This window comes from Gymnoscopelus braueri, assembly GCF_963280865.1.
Source record: "Gymnoscopelus braueri genome assembly, chromosome: 1".
Classification (NCBI taxonomy): domain Eukaryota; kingdom Metazoa; phylum Chordata; class Actinopteri; order Myctophiformes; family Myctophidae; genus Gymnoscopelus; species Gymnoscopelus braueri.
The window spans coordinates 56,403,806-56,424,394 of record NC_137603.1 but is presented as its reverse complement, the minus strand read 5'-3'; the positions used below and the strand labels follow the sequence as shown (position 1 = coordinate 56,424,394).

The window sequence follows — 20,589 nt, the reverse complement described above, 5'->3', positions numbered from 1 at the left end:
TAAACGTAAATGACTAAAATATTCAAATATTATTTGAGTTGCTATTTCTCCCACTCATCCCCCTTACCGTAACATAATGTGTCTATATGTGCATCATAATCGTCTCAAATAGTCTGATAAAATAGATTAAAAACTTAAACCCATTAAGAACTGGAAAGCATCAGTCATTTTAGATTTTAACCACTTTAACCACTATCTTTGGCTATTCAAAAATAGCCAAAATAGCTCAAATGTGCAGATCTACAAGCTCATAGCGCGGCACCGAGTACCACGCTATGAGCGTGTAGATCTGCACATTTTTGCAACTCTTTGAATGTATATATTTTTAAAGCGAATATTTGTAACTCAAATCTTTGCTTCTGGGGATTCTACAAATGTCTTCTAAATCCTAACAGTTTAAACAAAAAAAACTTATGTTGCTATAATCAGTGGTTCTCAAAGTTTTTCATGTCAAGGACCCCCAAAATGATGTATTTGGCCACGGACCCCAATCTCAAAAATCTCATAGCGCGGCACAGAGTGCCGCGCTATGAGCTTATATATCTGCTATTTTTTAAATAACGGTTAAAAGTGGTTACACAGATGCGTTCCTGGTTTTAATGGGTCGACCGATCCCGATAGTTAAGTTGCGTGCGTTGGCGAGGGTCTTACATCGCTGTTGCAGATCTTGTACTGGACGGGCTCCCCCGCACAGGAGGAGCTGGGCAGAGGATTGTACGGTCTCTCAGAGTGCTGCTGCTGCTGAGCTCCAGACGCCTGCTGTTGGCCGCCGCCCGTGTACAGATCCTGGTGCTGCTGGGTCTGATGGGGCTGGAGGGCCGAGCCCGGCTGGTAGAGAGAGGCCCATACCGGGTTGGGTTTGGTCTGGGATGCTCTGCTGGGCTGTTGCTGGTAGTTGGGCCTGCCGTAGTAAGCGGGGCTGTTGTTAGAGACTTGTTCCCGGTTGTGTGACCTGTGAGTAGGGGTGTGGGAAAAAAAACAATTCATACTCGTGTTACTCCAATCACGATTATTATGTTGGACCAATCAGAATCGATTCTCATTTTCCAAAAATCTTTTTTTTTTTAATGAGAAATTAGACATTTTGTGTGTTTACATTATTATCAGTTGATAAAACCTTTACAATTATAAAAGCTACATAAATGTGCTCTGCTTTCATGCCAGCAGACTGGAGTAGATCCTGAAATCCTATGTTTTGAATCAAGAATCGTTTTCGAGATTTTTTTTCTCGATTTAGTCGAAAACGTTTTTTTAAATCGAGAATAGTTTGTTTTGAAAGAAAATCGGCAAAAAAACTGAATCGTGACCCCAAGAATCGGAATCGAATCGTGAGATAGCAGACGATTCACAGCCCTACCTGTGAGCACCGTGGTGGGCTCTGGAAGTGGTGTGCTGGTGGTAGTGATCGGCGGCCGGGGAACGCTTCTGTCGGTGGGAAGTCGCCGCCGCCGTGCCGGGGCTCTGCTGCTGACCCGTGTCCGTCTGCAGCGGAGCCACGTAAGGCATCCTCCCGTAGCCGTACCGGCCCGGGGTGATGTGGCTCACCCTCCTGAAAGACATGAAGCCGATGGAAGATGGGACGACTTGGGCGGGGTCGGACGATGAAGGTCAAATTCCCCAAATTGACAGGGAAAGTCAGAACGAAGATAGCTTCAACTGAACTCAACTTTAACTTCATTGTCACATCACAAGTTTACAGGTGTAAAAGAAAATGATCTTAGCTCCCCTCCCTCAGCACTGTCGATGTGTGAAGGCTCTGTAATACCAAGTCACTTTAACACAGCTACTAAGTGGCAGTAGAACAATTAGAACATAATGGTTGCATTGAGACAGCTCTCGGGTCGAGTATGAACGCGTGTGTAACTTTATATAAGTGTGAAGCAAGGCGCTGCAGAAAAATAAAAAAACACACCTGTGCTGCAGTGAACTTTTCCTGGGAAAACAAATTAAAAGCAAAGAGCCCTTCAGCTAAATGTCATCTCTTGACTGAAGCAAAAGTTAAGGGCGGACCATGGGGAACGGACCACTCCTTTAAATGCACACGACTCCTCAAGAAGAGAAGCACTGGGACCTTGGCGTTGGCGGCACAACGCTGGGAGCCTTTGTTGTTATTTTGGCCGCTTGAAACGTATTCCCCGCAACCTCCCATTACTCAGCTGTCAAAGCTGTTTGTTTAAGGGGCTTCTTAGCTAAAGCGCACAGGAAGCAAAGCGGCAGACCTGCCAAGCTGCCAGCCGAGCCATTGACTCCGTCTATGAAAGAGTGGGTTTCCACTGGAGGGCAGTCAAATAGCCCACAGAGAGGTTCTCCCCAGGCACTTTCATAGTCACTTTTTAGAAGAGACGACTACTCAGCATGCAGCACAGTTGCAGAGGCCGCTCTACAGAGTTCTCAGATTCAAACCCAGATAGGGGGGGGGGTGTAAGATATTGCAAAAATGTCAACATTGTGACTGTGAGATCAATTAAGATAATTAGATTTGGAGCTTTAAAAAAAAGATACACTATGTAGCAAAAGGGTTGGTGTGGTTTTGTGATACTATGCTACAACCTGTTGAAAGTTGAAATGGAACATTTTCCTTTAAGCAATCAATCTAATGATAATGTTTGCACTTTTGCATACAATCAAATGCGACTCAATATGACACGCAACTTCATCGAAGTGTCTTGATCAAGGTCACACCAATGGCACTGGTCGTTAATCCATTTAGACCGGGAACGCATCTGTGTGTCATTTTAAGATTTCTTTGGCTATTCGAAAATAGCAGATCTACAAGCTCATAGCTATTTTTTTTAAATCGTGAAAATGTATTTCTTTCTTTGAGTAGATATTTTTTAAAGCGAACATTTGTAAAATATTTTGTTCCAGGGACCCCCCTCCCCCCCCCCCCAGAAGCAAAGATTTGAATTACAAATGTTTGCTTTAAAAAATATATATTTAAAGATTTGCACAAATTTTCACGATTTAATTCTTTTTTTGCAGATCTACAAGCTCATAGCGCGGCACTATGAGCTTGTATATCTGCTATTTTTGAATAGCCAAAGAAATCTTAAAATGACAGATGCATTCCCTTCCCAGATAGAATGGGTTAAAGAATGCGAGAGTATTACTCATTAAAGGAATAGTTCACCCAAAAAATTACTTATTTTCTATCAATTATTAGTATTTCCGGTAGGAGACACAAAGAGTCTCCTTTGTATCTCCTACCGGATACATTAGCCGGTAGGAGACGGTAATCAAATTATTGGCTTAGGAATGCGACAAAAACAAAAAAATCTCCATGAATTCAAGTAGGGGTGTGCCGATATATCGTCCCGTGATATATCGCGGTACGTTTTTTTTTTTTTACAATAATAATAATCAGGCATGCAAACAGCCCGAGGTGAAAAGGGTGACAACATGTTTTTTTTTGGGTCAGGTGTCACACTATTGCCCTATTTGGATTCAAAGCGGCTATTGTAGCTGAAAAGGTACAAGTTTGCATGTCTGAATAATGCAATAACAGAATTATTTGCTTGCATTTGCTTTTTTTCTCCCCCATATATTTTCATAATAAAAAAGTGCGTATCGTATCGAAGTTGTGAGCCCAATATCGTATCGTATCGTTTCGTGAAATCGGCACACCCCTCAAGGCTTCATGGGGTGTGAAATTGATAGAAATAAGTAATTTTTTAGAGTGAACTCCCTTAACTTTGTGTGACGTGGTGGTTGTGGTACCAACCTGCGCCCCGCGGGCTGAGTCTCCCTCTCCCTCTGAGGAGGATTCCTCGGCTCTCCTCCACGACCGGCGGCGCTGCTGGCGTTGGAATGATGGGTCATCGTGTCCCGGTGCAGAGGGACCGTATGGGTCACGTCCCGGTGTAGAGGGACCGTAGGCCGCAGCGCTGACACCACGTGGTGGCCCCCCGGATGCTGCTGCTGGGGGGGGTGCAGGCCTCCGCCAGCCGCGGGCCTGGAGGAGGAAGAGGGGTAGTTGGACAGGGACGGCGCCGTGTACGCGGGCAGGCAGGGTCTGCTCTGCTCCTGCACGCCTCCTCCGCAGGTACGCGAGCAGGTCGTCCAGGGGGTCCAGGAGCCCCAGGAGCCCTGAACCCCCCCTCCTCCTCCTCCATGCTGCCCCACCGCTGGTGAGTCCTGCTGGGGCTCTGCTGCCCTCTGAGGAACCTGTGTGAGAGGAAGACACCAGAACCCCAGGGGTTATAGGTGAAGTACACAGGACACACAGATAGGCCCGTCACATTTATTACATCATCGTCTGATCGCAATTATTTCAGAAAATCGCAATTATTTTTTGCATGATTGTCATAATCGTTTCCATGTTGAAAATGTTTCAAATATTAACACATTCACTGCCAGTGGCTTTCTAATGCTGGCAGGTACAGTAGCTTCTGCCAGCATTTTTAAGCCTTCTGACTAATTTTTCAATAATCACAGAATATTTATCTCCAGTATGATCGATCCCCTGATGGTTGCTCATCACTGAGTTATACCCAGTTGAAAATAGCATGTTTCGCCTAAAATACGTAGTAAAAAGAAAAAGTACACAGGCCGAGATACAGGATTCTAAAGTAATAAGTTAACCAGGAAGTGAATGGAGCAGTAAATCTTCGGATCACGTTATCTTGGGTTCTGGACAATTTTCACCCCAAAATTATATACATATTTTTATTTTTATTTTTTAATTCACGGATATAACCGTGAATGGCAGGTAATGTGTTAAAAAAAAGCAGAAATAGCTGATCTACAAGCTTACAATGGGTCACTTTGTGACCCGTTGGAAGCTATTTTTGCTAATACAGTATGTCAATAATTTGTTTGTATATCTAAGTTATTTGTCATATCTGCCCTGTAGATTCTTGATTATGAAGCCTAAAAGGCAAACAGAAATAAAATGTGTATTCATAATGTGAAATAATGCCCTCCCCCCCAGCCCAATGTTCAATGACAAACACACAATTAAATCGTTAATCGCAATTATTTGAGTGACAATTAATCATCAACTTAAATTTGTAATCATGACAGCCCTACACCCAGAATGTAGAAATGCCACAGAAACAATGGGGGGGGACGGGTGGAAGAGCTCTCTCAGTGAGGCCCACCTTCCACTCCGCCTCAAGTCAGTGACCTCATCTCCCGTCAACATGAGCCTCCTGGCCCCCCTCACTGTTTATGAAACAGACCTCTGTTCATGCCTAGAAAGCTCCGATCTGGCTGATTAGTGGGTGTCTGCGAGTGGCCCGTCCCCCTATTGGCTACCTGCTGTTGACCCCATCCGTGTGTGTGTGTGTGTGTGTGTGTGTGTGTGTGTGTGTGTGTGTGTGTGTGTGTGTGTGTGCGCGTGTGTGTGTGTGCGTGTGTGCATGGGTTAAAGCAAAATAAAATCTCATAACTGAAACATTCTGTCAGGCAAAGTCCTAATGTGTGATTTGTGAAAGAGCACTTGAAGCTCAAAATGATACGATATAAAATACAATACCAATTGGTATTATTCATAATCAACCGAAATAACGTTTCCATTCCATCCATCATCTGAGAACCATTAGAGTTTATGGAAAATCTGAACATGTATTCTATTGCTAAGTTTGACCACTTCAAATCTTTACGGACCACTTCAAGTCTTTAATCTTAAAATAATGAATAACCGAAAATAGCAGATCTACAAGCTTGTAGATCTGCTATTTAACAGGTTTCTGAAAAACGTATGTTGCTAAAATATCAGTGGTGCTCAAACTTTTTCATGTCAAGGACCCCCAAAATTGTAATGTATTTGGCCGCCGACCTCCATCCCAAAATATTTTGTTCCAGGGACCCCCCAGAAGCAAAGATTTGAGTTACAAATGTTCGCTTTAAAAAAATATATATATTCCATGATTTTCACGATTTTTTTTATTTTTGGCAGATCTACAACGAGCTATGAGCTTGCATATCTGCTATTTTTGAATAGCCCAAAGTATTAAATAAAGTTCCTGGACTGAATGGGTTAACAGCAACCGCTGCTCTTTCTAGTCTGAGGAGCCTGCCAAGCCCTGCAACCACCAGTCAACAGTGTGCCAGCCATGACGGGGGATATTTAACCCACAGAGCTGCCATGGAAATCCTGCTCTTTAAGAAGCACTTTGTCTCCATTCACCGTGACCTCCCCGCCGCTCCGCTAGCACATGGGGGACGTAGTAAAATGCTCAGCTTGCCTTGGACTTTAAACGAATGGTAAGAGAATACGGAAGCGCCGGGGAGGGAGGGAGGGGTGTGGAGTTAGTTGGCAGCTGGCATCTCCTTGCTGTCAGTGTCCGGCACTGAGCTATTCAGAGAGAGAGAGGCCTCAGACCGTCCCCACACACTCCTCCCTCTCTCTACACACTATCCTCTTCCTTTGTAACTCAACGCCACTGTCATCTCCCGGTGGGGTCAGTCCCGGGTCACACAGCTGGACCCCTGTGGAAACCACAGACCTATTACCAAACCCAACCTAGACCCACAAAGCTTAATCCATTAAGACCTGAGGCCAATTCTACATAACGTCTTCTAAATCCTAACTGTTTTTATTGAAAAAACGTATGTTACCCCCCAGAATTATTATGTATTTGGCCGCGGACCCCCCCCCCCCCCCCCATCTCAAAATATTTTGTTCCTGGGACCCCCAGAAGCAAAGGTTTTTCACGATTTTTCAAAAATAGCAGATCCAGAAGCTCTTAGCACGGCATTCGGTACCACACTATGAGCTTGTAGATCTGCTATTTTTGAATAGCCAAAGAAATCTAAAATGACACAGATGCTTTCCTGGTCTTAATCGATTAATCATCAGTGTTAATTTAACTCAGAGGTTGTGCAAATGTAGCCAAATGGACCTGACACCGGGTCCATTTGGTTACATTTTGTACACTCTGGGGAGTTACAAATGGATACATTAACAATTTAACTGTGCATTCTCTCTTCCAAGAAATAATGCCCCCCCCCCAGCCCGGAACGCCCTATAGCCCACAAATCACCCAGTACCAGTGTTGATTTCGTCGACTAAAACTATGACGAAAAATGTTCGTCGACTACCTTTTTTCACTGACGAAAACTAAATAAAAACTACCGGTAAGCTATGATGACTAAAACTAAGAGTAAATATACTGCCAATTTCGTCAACAAATAAAAAGTAGACTAAAATGTTAGTGAGGGACAAGTGGAGAAGAGATTCACTAGAACTAAAAGACAAGTCATTTTATGTTTGGTTGCACTCGGGTGTTGCACTCTGAAAATAGCCGATCTACAAGCTTACAACGCGTTGCGCTGCGATGCGTTGTGAGCTTGTAGATCGGCTATTTTCAGCATGCAGCCAAGTGTAAAATCAGCCATTACGACGCCATCACGGCACCGCCAAAATACATTTTAGTAGACTAAATCAACTGTAGATTTAGTCGACTATAATCTTATGATATCTAGTCGATTAAAACTAGACAAAAACTAAAGTTTTGCCTGAAATGTCTTATAAAGAATACAGCATTCTGCTTCTACGGGCCGACGGCTTGGAATAAGCTCCCATTACTCCGAAGACAGGCACCCTCTGTAGACAATTTTAAAGCACAGCTCAAGACTCATTTCTTCACACTTGCTTTTAGTTGATTCTGTTTCTTATATATTTGTGTTGTTATTTATGTCTTTACTGTTTTGCTCGACTCACTGCCTTTTATTTTTAGCCATGATTTTTTGTTCTATTTTCTTGTTTTTTGCTCTGTTTTTTGTTTTTTGTTTTTCTTGCTCTGTAAAGCACTTTGAGCTGCATTTATGTCATGAAAGGTGCTATATAAATAAAGATTATTATTACTAAAACATTTCACATGACTAAAATATGACAAAATCAACACTGCCCAGTACCAACCGCACAAAATGGCAGGTTTGGCCCCGTCAGTTAGATCCTTTCCAAGTAAATTCATCTTAGGCCATGATCGTTTCTGTGTCTGTCTTTGGACTCTTCACTACACACTCCCTGGACACAGGTCTTTCTTTCACCGCACGGTGGGGGGTTTGGAGGACAGGGCTCTGCTGACAGCTGGCACGACCCCTCCTGTGATCAACGTGGCTTTTCACGTTGCGGACAGATTTACACCCGGGTCGGGTTGCTCTCTCTCCGGTGACGTTCTTCCCCCCCTGGTGACTGCATGTTTACATGGGCTGAATGAATTCCATTTACAATTGAGGCATTTATATCCAGCATAATCGAGAGCGATTTTACAGTAAGCAAGGTAGACAAAAGGTAATACATCAAACGCATAGAAATAGTAATCTAGGATCATTGGTAAACCAAGAACCTATCATCAGTCCAAACAGTATAATATCAATGAATAAATAATCTGTACATTGAAACAATACGAACTATAGGATACCAGGTCAACAACACATTAACCTGTTATCTGTCTACATAACATGCAGACAGATATATTACATTTTAACCTTTGGAGAAGCCTACAAGGTCGTCGAGGCTAGGGCAAGTGCTACGTACAGGCTAAGGTGGAGTCTGAAGAGGTGATTCAGATTATGGCGGAAGATTGCAGTTCTAACTGAAATGGGGGAGTTTGTTCCAACAGTTTGGGAGTGTTGTCCCGGATGTTTTAGGGAAGGTTCTGACAGCTTCCCTGACAGATTCGATGATTATAGTTGGACAGTGGTGGAAAAGGTATTCACGTTTTTTACTTAAGTAAAAGTATCAATACTGAAATGTAGAAGTACTCTGTTACAGGTATAAATCCGGAATTCAAAATTTACTTGAGTAAAAGTACAAAGGTATTGGTATCAAAATATACTTAAAGTACCAAGTATATGAACTTGGTACTCTTGAACTCTTTCTCATGCTATACAACAAAAATGTGGAATGCCCTACCTAAAGGAGTAAAGGAGTGTAAAACCCTACTCACTTTCAAAACTGCTCTAAAGAATCACCTTCAGGAGGCTGCAATTCCAAACTGGCCCCTGTCAAAGTCTTAACCTACGTAAAAGTACTCATTATGCAGAATGTCCCATTTCTCAAGTTTTCAAATGTATAAAATGTCTAATGTCTAATGTCTTTTGAAAATAGCAGATCTACAAGCTCACAATGCCTCGCGATGCGACGCATTGTGAGCTTGTAGATCTGCTATTTTCAAATGGGCGAAATGTATGTAGGGCTGAAGTGGGTAATTTATGTTTTGTAATAATAATCTAAATCTACAACAAAGTAACTAAAGTTTTCAAATAATTGCATTGTAGTAAAAGTACAATATGTGCCTCTGAGATGTAGTGGAGTAGAAGTAACGATAAACGATGTATTGTTGTCATTCCTCACAAACATGGCGCTGGCACTTTTCAAAATGTTGCCGCCGTAGGGGGGCCATCAATTAGCTCAGCTAAAGACCCCCCATACACAGCACCCTGTATATGGAGAGTCACACATTCCATGCAGCTTGTGCCAACCGTGGCCTGGAACGGGCTAGAAGAGGAGACCCCTCACTCCTCACGCCTCCAAACAGTCCAGGGAGGTCTATCTATCTATCTATCGCTGTGAGCCTTGGGATGTCAAACACTCCATGAGTGTTACTACGCAGACAGCTTTTCTCTCTCTCCCTCCCCAGCTAACCAACCACCCACACACACAGTGGTGGAAAAAGTGCTAAGATGTTTTACTTAAGTAAAAGTACCAATACTGCCATGTAGAAATACTCTGTTACAAAGTAAAAGTCCGGAACTCAAAATGTACTTAAGTAAAAGTATTGGTTTTCAAAATGTACTTAAAGTACCAAAAGTAAAGGACTCGTTATGCAGAAGGTCCCATTTCACAAGTTTTCAAAAGTATAAAATGCATAAAGATCCTTTGAAAATAGCTGATCTACAAGCTCACAACGCATGAGCTTGTAGATCGGCTATTTTCAAATTGCCAAAGTTTAAATAGGGCTGAAGTGGTTTTGTAATAATAATCAAAATCTACAAAGTAACTAAAGTTTGCAAATAATTGTAGTGGAGTAAAAGTACAATATTTGCCACTGAGATGTAGTGGAGTAGAAGTAAAAGTATTGCAAATTGGAAATACTCAAGTACAATTTTGAGGTACTTTTACTTTAGTGAAGTACAGTACTTGAGTACTAGTTCTTAGTTACTTTCCACCACTGCCCACACACATGCACGCACGTGCAGTGTCGCGCACGCGCGCGCACACACACACACACACACACACACACACACACACACACACACACACACACACACACACACACACACACACACACACACACACACACACACACACACACACACACACACACACACACACACACACACACACACACACACACACACACACACACACACACACACACACACAAAACTGCTCACCTTCCTGTGGTCTGTGGACAGTTGGCAGACCAGGGGGTCGGCCCAGAGCAACAGGAGAAGTGGAGAAACTCTGCAGACAAAATATGCAGCTGGTTTAGAGAAGTTTTATGTATAGTTGTTTATGCATTTTCATATAAAGTTGATAATGTTATCGTTAAAGAATATACACAGAGAGACACAGAGAGGGACAAACGTCATGATGCACATGCTTACCTCAGAATCCAAACACAGGCTTCGCTCATAGCGTAGTGACTGTTACAGTTGGGAGTATCTGTGCAAGGAGAGAGGTTTGCATCATCAACACAGCATTTAGATAGCAAAGAGGTTTTAAAGGAGTAGCTCACCCCAAAAATGACTTATTTTCAATCAATTACAAACCCCATGAAGCCTTGAATTCATGGAGATTTGTTTTGGTCGCATTCCTTATAGCCAATACATTGATGAGGAGACTCAATTACTCTCCAACTGACCGCTGATCATCAAATTATTGGCTTAGGAATGCGACAAAAATTCAAGGCTTCATGGGGTGTGTAATTGATTTAAAAAAAGTACTACTCCTTTAAAAACTGCCTGTTGCAGCCTGTACATCCGTTGTCATTGGGTCTATCCTACAGAACCCTGACTAAGGGTCTCCTCCTAAAAGACCCCTGACTAAGAGGGGGGGAAATGACTGCTGCCCACTTGACCATGTGACTTGACCCTTGACCTCTTGGTCCCTAATGAGCGATGCCCCCTGCTGAAATGTGACACCCCCCTTATGAGACAGAGCTCTGAAGTCTGTGACACCCCTCTTATGACAGTGGTTCTCAACCTGGGGGTCGGGACCCCGAGAGGGCTCCCCACATGATTTGGGGGGGGGGGGGGGGTCCCCAGATTACAGTAAGTGACAATTTAAGGTAATACCTGAAACAAAAAAGAATTGAAAAAAGACCCAAAACTGGTCAAACATTGGCCAAATTGTCAAATAATAATAGAAAGAGGAAAATTAGAAAGAGCTCTGTAGTGACCCCCCCCCCCTGAAGTCTGTGAAGCAGACACTTTCACTCTATTAGCCTACACCACACTGCTGTGTGCAGTGGTGGAAAAAAAAGTACTCACATTTTGTTTTACTTAAGTAAAAGTATAAATACTGCAATGTAGAAATACTTTGTAGTAAAAGTCTGGAATTCAAAATGTACTTACTTTACTTAAAAGTACAGAAGTATTGGTATCAAAATGTACTTAAAGTACCAAAAGTAGAGAGTAGCCTACTCATTATGCAGAAGGTCCCATTTCACAAGTCAAATGAATCATGTATGCATGTTCAAAAGTACACAATGAATGTATACACATATTTTGAAAACAGCAGATACATACAAGCTCACAACAATGCATCACACCATGAGGTTGAGCTTGTAGATCTGCTATTTTCAAATGGCCGAAATTTATAAATTAGGACTGAAGTGGTTAATGCATGTTTTGTAATAATAATCAAAATCTACAAAGTAACTAGTAACGTTTTAAAATAATTGTAGTGGAGTAAAAGTACAATATTTGCCTCTGAGATGTAGAGGAGTAGTAAAAGTACTGAAAATTGGAACTACTCCAGTAAAGTAAAAAAGGACCTCAAAATTGTAGGCTGAAGTACAGTACTTGAGTAAATGTACTTCGTTACTTTACACCACTGCTCCTGCGTTCACCTAGCCCTGGTCCAGAGCGTTCCCTCTGTAGGACTAGCGTTCCCCCACAATAAAGCTCATTATTGCTGATTGAAAACAGCAGGTCGAACATTCACTATTTCAACAACTGATAGTGAGTCATTTGATGGACTGACGAGGTGAATAATAAATAATAAACACTTTGCAAAAACATACAATGCCTTAATGTTGAATTTTACTGTGAAATAAATAAAACAAAACGAGAAGAAAAAATTAATTTAGTTGTAATAAAATGAAATATAATTACCCACACACTAGCTGTCTACACTTGCACAATAACTTTATTTAGTTGTAAAGTAATAACATAAAATAAATAGCCTATGTCTATAATTCTTTACCTTTCGTCAAGTGACGGCTGAGCTGAAACACTGTGTATTTTCAAACTCAGTGAATGTTCTCCTATGTGTTGCTGGGTGGAATAATAATATGTCGATAATAATCCAAGTGAACCAAAGCACACGATTAAATCCACGTGGAGTTGAAATACATGTAAAGTTGAATAAATCCGTATCAGACGTTTTTCCAGGTTATATTCCAATGTTGTGTAGACATCTGGTCATTGTAAGTCCCTTTAGTTGTCCTGTCCTGTTCTCTCTCACCGTCCCACAGCCTAAACCCTGGTCCCTGTTTTACGCACAGAGCAGACAGGCAGCACAGTGACCCAGAGCCATTAGGAAGCATGCAGCACAGCAGCGCCACTCACTGCATGCGCCCCCGTGCGCGCGCGCCGTGCGTGTGCTGGTACACTGAAAAAGAGAGTTGTAGGCTACTATAATAAATTATAATAATAATAATAATACACGGTGGTGTAAAATTTCAATACTTGAAATACTTCTACTCCATCTCAGAGGCAAATACTTTTACTCCACTGCAATTATTTGAAAACTGTATTTACTAGTTACTTTGTAGATTTGGATTATTATTACAAAACATACATTTCCACTTCAGCCAAATACATTTCGGCCATTTGAAAATAGAAGATCTACAAGCTCACAATGAGTTGCAATGCGACACATTGTGAGCTTTTTATACATTTTAAATACTTTAATTTACTCAAGAAATGTTTACAAAATTGGAAGGAAAGGTAGCCTACTATAGTAGACTACAGTAGGCTAAACAGTTGAAGAAAGAAAGAGAAAAATAAATAAAACAAATACTGTCAAGTGGCAAAGCTATGGGGAGAGAGAGAGGGAGAGAGAATGAGAGAGAGAGGGAGATAATGAGAGAAAGGGAGAGAAAGAGAGAGAGGGGGCGAGAGAGGGGGAGGGAGAGAGAATGAGAGAGAGAGGTAGAGAATGAGAGAAAGGGAGAGAAAGAAAGAGGGGGGGGCGAGAGAGAGAGGGAGGGAGAGAAAGAGAGAGAGGGGGGGCGAAAGGGGGAGAGCGAGAGAATGAGAGAGAGGGGGAGAGAGAGAGAGAGAGAGAGAGAGAGAGAGAGAGAGAGAGAGAGAGAGAGAGAGAGAGAGAGAGAGAGAGAGAGAGAATGAGAATGAGAGAGAGAGAGAGGGGGAGAGAAAGAGAGAGAGAGGGGCGAGAGAGAGAGAGAGAGAGGGAGGGAGAGAAAGAGAGAGAGAGGGAGGGGGCGAGAATGAGAGAGACGGAGAGAATGAGAGAGAGGGAGAGAAAGAGAGAGAGAGGGGGCGAGAGAGAGAAGGGGAGGGAGAAAAAGAGAGAGAGGGGGGTGAGAGGGGGAGAGTGAGAGAATGAGAGAGAGGGAGAGAGAGAGGGAGAGAGAGATAGAGAGAATGAGAGAGAGGGAGAGAAGAGAGAGAGAGAGAGAGCGAGAGAGAGAGAGAGAGAGAGAGAGAGAGAGAGAGAGAGAGAGAGAGAGAGAGAGAGAGAGAGAGAGAGCTTTTAAAACACACTGACAAATGCCACACAGGTGTTGCACTCTGCACTTCTCTCAGACATCTGCACACCCGCTCCACTAAAAGAGACATGCCTTCCCTTCCGTCTGGGTGGTCAATATTATGACCATCTCTCTCTCTCTCTCCCTGCATGCAGAGATCTGGAATGGTACCAATGCTCCATGACAGCAGAATGAAGCATGCTGTTACATGCAGCCTATATCATGAGCTGCTGCAAGCTGCACAGGCTTTCCATTGACAATAGCCGTATACCCACACAGACCTTATAGCAACAGCAACAAATGCATGGGCATGCAGCAGAGGATAACCATTTATAAAGGCTTAAAACTACATTCAAGCGCTCATTCTGCAGTGCTTGTTATAACCAACCTGACAACATGAGCGGAATGTACAATGTATGGTCAAATTACACCTACATTCTCCAGTCATTAGCTGGGGTTTGGTATCCCAGGTTAAATTCCCAAATAGACGTGTGTAATTGAGCATGACAAGATCAGACACCACCATGCTTGATGCTCTATAAATCAGTGGTTCTCCAACATCTTCATGTCAAGGACTCTCAAATTAATAGCCCATAGTAGCCAGGACCATGGCCACATCACTCTGACTCAGACATACCATAAACAACCCTAAACAAACCCGATACACCCATATAGGCATGTCAAAGACATAACCATAAACAAACCTGATATGCCCATATATATATAGGCATATGGACATTGTAATATCAGAAAATGTGTTTAGCAAAAATGTGCCTCTTGGTGGCACTATAACAGGCCCATGAGAAAAATGTGTGGCAGAGGTTCTGCTCTGGCCTGCAGTGAGTGTGCCTACAAAGTTTTATGCCGATCAGTCCAACGATGCTGGAGATTCGCTGCTTGCAGACGGACAGACGGACAGACGGACAGACGGACAGACGGACAGACAGACACGGACGGACGGACGGACAGACGGACAAGGACGAAAACATAGTCTCCGACCTTCGGCCTTTCGGGCCTTCGGCCACCCAGCCTGGCGGAGACAATGAAGACATAATGGCAAGACTCAAAGAGGGCCTACATGGAGGAAGGTGGCAGCAGAACTGTCGCAGTGGTCCCAAGTAAACTGCCTCTTCTTGAACCAAGGAGATGATCATGGATTTATGCAAGAAACGGCAGAGGTCCTATACTACATGGCCCTCTTGATCGATGGGTCAGCAGAGTGTTATCTTTATTACCTTATTATCTCAATCTCTATATTATTTCTGTACCTTACCATTGCACTATATGTGCCTATGACTAGTGACACATACACCACCTTGATTCATTCTTGACTGAAAAGTAAATCCCATGATGTCATATTCCTTCCAACTGTTAAATCCTGACAACTTAAGTCATGAACAGTTGTAGATGATGGAGAGCAGACATCTTCAAGGACTTCTAAGCACCTTTTTAAGCTTCAAGACAACCCAGACATGACGTAAAAAAACCCTGTTAGGAATGTAAGCCTAACGTTTTGTACATTCAGTGAATATTGTCAAATACGGTGTGCATTAACATGCATTTACATGTCCAAACTGTCTGTCTGTCTGTCTGTCTGATGAGACACCTGGGCATCAGTGGATATACTATATCTATTTTCCAGTATTTTCATTTGCCCTGCATCATCAAATAAAGTATATTATGTTGTTGCCCCCAGAGACCTGTGACAGTCCTATAGTTTAGTGATTGTGACATTTGTCCTTATTAACCCCAGTGTTTCCAAACGGCAGTCATGGACAAACAAGCCTCCAATTAAAATTCTGTTAATTAACAGCCGTTCCGGATGACCCATCCAAGGCCCATCCAGACAAGATCTGGAAAGAAGAGCTGTGCAGCTCTCTGTCATTGGACAAAAATGTGCATTTCCACACCATTGGACATACAGCACACTGCAAAAATAAATGATTATCTTTTTTCCTATCCTGTCTAAAAGTCTCACATATGTGCCTCAATTATGTTAGGTGAACATACAGTATGTGCTCGGGTTGAGATTGAGATTATGTCAATTGTTTTCAGTAATTCAATATATTTCCACAATTTTTTTCACTGTCTCAAAGCTATATCAATTAATTCTAGTGCACTCCTGAAGATATTGTTGTTTAATTGCAGCTGCCATTCCATTGCAACGGAAACTGTCTCATGCCAATGGCAGATTATTTTTTAACAGATTTTTAAAGCTTGTTAGAGGTTTCATTCTGATTTTAGGGCGGCTATTTTTTGCAGTGTGCAACTCACAATAAACAATGTGTGAGGTTCATTCCAGGAGAAAGTAATAGTTTGCCCTGTGAGGTGGAACGAATTGGCAGCCATGTCCCCAGACACATACACAAAGCTATGGGCAGACCGCAGAGCTATGAATGAACACAAACACATCGCCTCCGGTGCCTCGGATGTGACACTCTATTCCTCTCTCATTTGCTTAAATTCCCACAGCCGAGTTTGTTATTATTCGCCCACACATATAAACTCTACACTATCTTCTGCTATGTGGTTGTCTGATAACTCCTCCACACAGTGCAAGCAAATATTTATATATCAGAGAGTCTAAATAGATAAAAGTATACACGAGAGGGATTACTATGACAGTGACACAAACTTATCTGTTTACAGTATCTAAATGTTCTCACAATTGTGTTATACTTTATGGGAAGTAAACAATATACTGCAGATGTCACTGCTGTCTGTGTGTTCCATCAATACACATAGAGGCCGAACCCCTCTGAGGTCAAGATGCAGGTGGCATGGTTGTTTGGGGTGATGGCTAAAAAGAGAAGGTTTCAGTCCCTATACTTCACATGTTCGGTACATCCAAACTATAGGACACCGGCTTCCTTTACCAAAGATTAGACCAAACCTTAGAACATTCCATCAGCTAAACTCTGGCTTCCAAGGGTTGAGGGTTTGAATCCTTAGATAGATCGGAGACCTTTGAAAACAGTAAACACACCGCCTTCGAGTTTAAAAATCCCCTAAAACCCTATGGGTTCCATTATTCCGAGCCTGTGTTTTTATGCCTCTACCGACAGACAGCCGTGGCTGGTGGCATTATGTTTTTGGGGATGTCTGTCTATCCATCCATACATACGTCCGTCTCTCTGTCCTTACATCAGTATGTACGGTACGTACGTCCCAACATTGTGAGCGTGATATTTCAGGGACTGCCTTGAGGAAATTTCATGACATTTGGCAAAAACGTCCACTTGGACTCACGGATGAACTGATTCAATGTAGGTGGTCAAAGGTCAAGGCACCGTGACACATGCATTTAATTCTTTTGAAGTCTTCATTCACCACAGTATATGAAACTGGAAAGACAAGGATGTAAACGGCAACGGGTTGGCGGAGACATACAACCATGATGTATTATTTCTGGTTATAAACCTAGGCTATGTTTACAAAATGACTGACAATGATGAACCCAACATTATTAGTTGTCTATTATTGGTCGTCAGAATCAAAATCAAAATAGCAGATATACAAGCAGATATACAAGCTCATAGCGTGGCACCGAGTGCTGCGCTATGAGCTTGTATATCTGCTATTTTTGAAAAATCTAGAACATTAACTCATTCACTGCCACTGACGTAAAAAACGTAATTTGTCCCGTTTACCAATCCTGCCACTGACGTAAAAAACGTAATTTTTTTTTTTTTTTTAGTTTTTTTTTCAAATTTGACCAAAGACCAAGGAGATATGATTGTTTAAAGATCTACACTCCCATCCACTTCCTTGTTAACTTAAAACTAAAAAATTCTGTATCTCGGCTCCTGAGTACTTTTTTTTTTCAATGAAAAATCTCTGGCAGTGGGCAAACGCGGCCAGCAATAATTGTGGCAGTGAAATTTTTCAAGCGACAATTTTTTACTAAAATCTTTGCTTCTGGGGGTCCCTGGAACAACATATTTTGAGATGGGGGTCCGCGGCCAAATACATATGATTTTGGGGGTCCTTTACATGAAACAGTTTGAGAACCACTGATTATAGCCATATAATTTTTTTTTTTAAACTGTTAGGATTTAGAAGACATTTGTAGAATCCCCCAGAAGCAAAGATTTGAGTTACAAATGTTCGCTTTAAAAAAAATATATATTCAAAGATTTGCACAGATTTTCAAGATAAAAAAAGAAAAGCAGATCTACAAGCTCATTTTTGGTATAGGTAAAACAGTGGGTGAAATTCGTTTTTGTGCAAGCTCTACAGCTCTCTGCAAGAGAAAGGGGAGAAGAAGAAGAAGAAGAAGGGGGGCGGGGGGGAAGAGACATCAAAAAAAAAAAGATCTACATATTTACACATAGTACCGGATATCTTACCTGCAGAGGTAAGACATAAGGTGTGGTAAGTGCCTGAGGTAAGTCTTAAGTATTGTGGGAGTCAGGTGCTGGGTACTGTGATAAAGAATTCTCCAAAAGGATATATAGTGTTTTGTAATTAAGCCAATCATTGTATTCACACGAGGAACTGTTGTTTCTTTAGTCTCTGCAGCAACCTCCCCATACAGGGCTTTCCTTCTCCGCCAGTATAAGGGCTTTTGGCGGATTATGTGGGAGATTCCTCACTGACAGTGGCACCTCCATAGCCTGAGGTTCCTAAGGTCACAGAATATCAAGAATAATGATCATACTTAGTGTGCTTTGCTTTTCAAAAAACCGAGCCCCTACTTGGGCTTCTGCTGGCAAGGGTTGAAAACGATCCACACACGATCATTATCGCTGTGGAGATGACACGACATTCAGAAAGCATGTGTATCTTGATTTAGTAACTCTCGTTTAGATTTGGCTTCATGGGGCTTATGAACTCCAAATATCAGATAGATAAAGTGATCTCAGTGTACAGCAGTCGATCAATTTTACGACTATGTTTTAGTCACGTCATAACGGTTTAGCAGTGTCAGCTAACAGCACATAACGTTTCTTAAAAAAAAAAAAATGTAATACCTAATACAGAAAAAATATTGTTTGGATAACGGCAAACAGATTTACTGTAGTTGGTTATGTAACTAAGTGGTATAAAGTAACTAAGTACATTTACTCTGTAGGCCTACTGTAATTTTAATGTATTTTTACTTTACTTGAGTATTTCCAGTTTTCAGTACTTTTACTTCTACTCCACTACATCTCAGAGGCAAATATAGTGCTTTTACTCCACTACAATTATTTGACAACTTTAGTTACTAGTTACTTTTTAGAAATTATGATATCATGAAACATACATTAACCACTTTAGCCCTATATTTTATACCTAGGCTATTTGAAAATAGCCGATCTACAAGCTCACAACGCGTCACGATGCGTTGCGAGCTTGTAGATCAGCTATTTTCAAACATGTTAGTACTTTTACTTTTGGTACTTAAAAGTACATTTTGATACCATTACTTTTGAACTTGTACTCAAGTAAATTTTGAATTACAGACTTTTACTTGTAACAGAGTACTTTTTTTTTATTTTTAACCCACGATTTTTGTAACCCTATTTTTTACACCCAGTGCCAATTGTCTATGTAATCCTGGGCACTACCTTCCCTCTGCCAACCTAGGAGGCCAGGGCCGAGATCATGCCTCCTTCAATGCATGAGAGCCAACTGACCTTCTTGTCACCAGACAGGGGAGAGTTTCCCTGGTTGGACGTAGCGCGTGGAAGGAACACGTTATTCCAACCAGTCCCTTTCCCCTCCATCAGACGCCCCGGCTGGCCAGGGGGAGGCAGTATAGTGACCAGGATTACTGCATGTTGTTGTGAGGGTATTAACTACCCTAGGAGACACGGGGAGAACATGCAAACTCCACATAGAAAGGCCCTTTCGCCAACCCCACCTAGGGTATGGGCACTGATGACGCGGAGGAGAGAACACGCCCCCAGCGCCCACAGCGTCCCCTGCGGGAATCGAACCCAGGACCTTCTAGCTGTGAGGCGACAGCGCTACCGACTGCCGTGCCCCCCGTAACAGAGTACTTCTACATTGCAGTATTGATACTTTTACTTAAGTAAAACATTTGAGTACTTTTCCCACCACTGATCAAGACACATGGCTACATCTAGAGTGTGCTGATCCATCACACTAGCGATAACCCTGGTAATGTTTTTGCAGTGTCAGCATCTCTGACTCCGCTTTCTTAACAAGTTTGAGTTCATTCTCTCTCTCCCTCGTGCACTTAAAAAAAATATCCTAATCCTTTCTTTTCCCTTTTCTCCCTTTCCCCCCCTTACTAATTCTCCCTCTTTCACTTTCTCCCCATCTTTTTCACTCCTCCCACAAGCCAAGCGTGCCGTCACTTGCCGTGACATTTTGTTGGAGGGAGCGAACCACCCTGCATCTTCCTTAACAACCAGTCCAGTCCATGCCGTATAATTTTTTAAGCCAATAGAAACATAAAGCTACATTTATCAGAGTTACAGTATAGAGAAAACAAACGTGGCTTGTTCTGGCATTATGGAGATGGCACGGATGCCAAAACCTCAGATCACTGGGATTATCAAAGAATGCATGCTAGAGTCATACCAGTCAGCACAGGAAACACAGACTTCTTCCTGTTGGTATGACAGATTAGGTGTTGACTGGCAATACAGCACCATTATGTTAAAGTGTACAGAAAACATTTATAGATCCGTTTTCTGAGATTATTCTTTGAGGCATCTCCAGGGAACAGTGTCACATGATACTA

General features: G+C 42.2%; 1 protein-coding gene across 1 annotated transcript in view; it reads right to left on the bottom strand.

The window, feature by feature from the left end:
- thsd4 (thrombospondin type 1 domain containing 4) overlaps nt 1-12,643 on the bottom strand; it is a 108,688-nt gene extending 96,045 nt beyond the window's left edge. Inside the window, exons 1-6 of the mRNA XM_080424977.1 lie at nt 12,383-12,643; nt 10,561-10,618; nt 10,348-10,417; nt 3,722-4,164; nt 1,358-1,549; nt 652-952 (exon numbers count right to left, since the gene is read on the bottom strand). Of these exons, the coding sequence (XP_080281103.1) occupies nt 652-952; nt 1,358-1,549; nt 3,722-4,164; nt 10,348-10,417; nt 10,561-10,589 (1,035 nt within the window). The 5' untranslated portion in view covers nt 10,590-10,618; nt 12,383-12,643. The remainder of the gene's footprint in view (nt 1-651; nt 953-1,357; nt 1,550-3,721; nt 4,165-10,347; nt 10,418-10,560; nt 10,619-12,382) is intronic.
- Nucleotides 12,644-20,589: the final 7,946 nt, after the last annotated feature.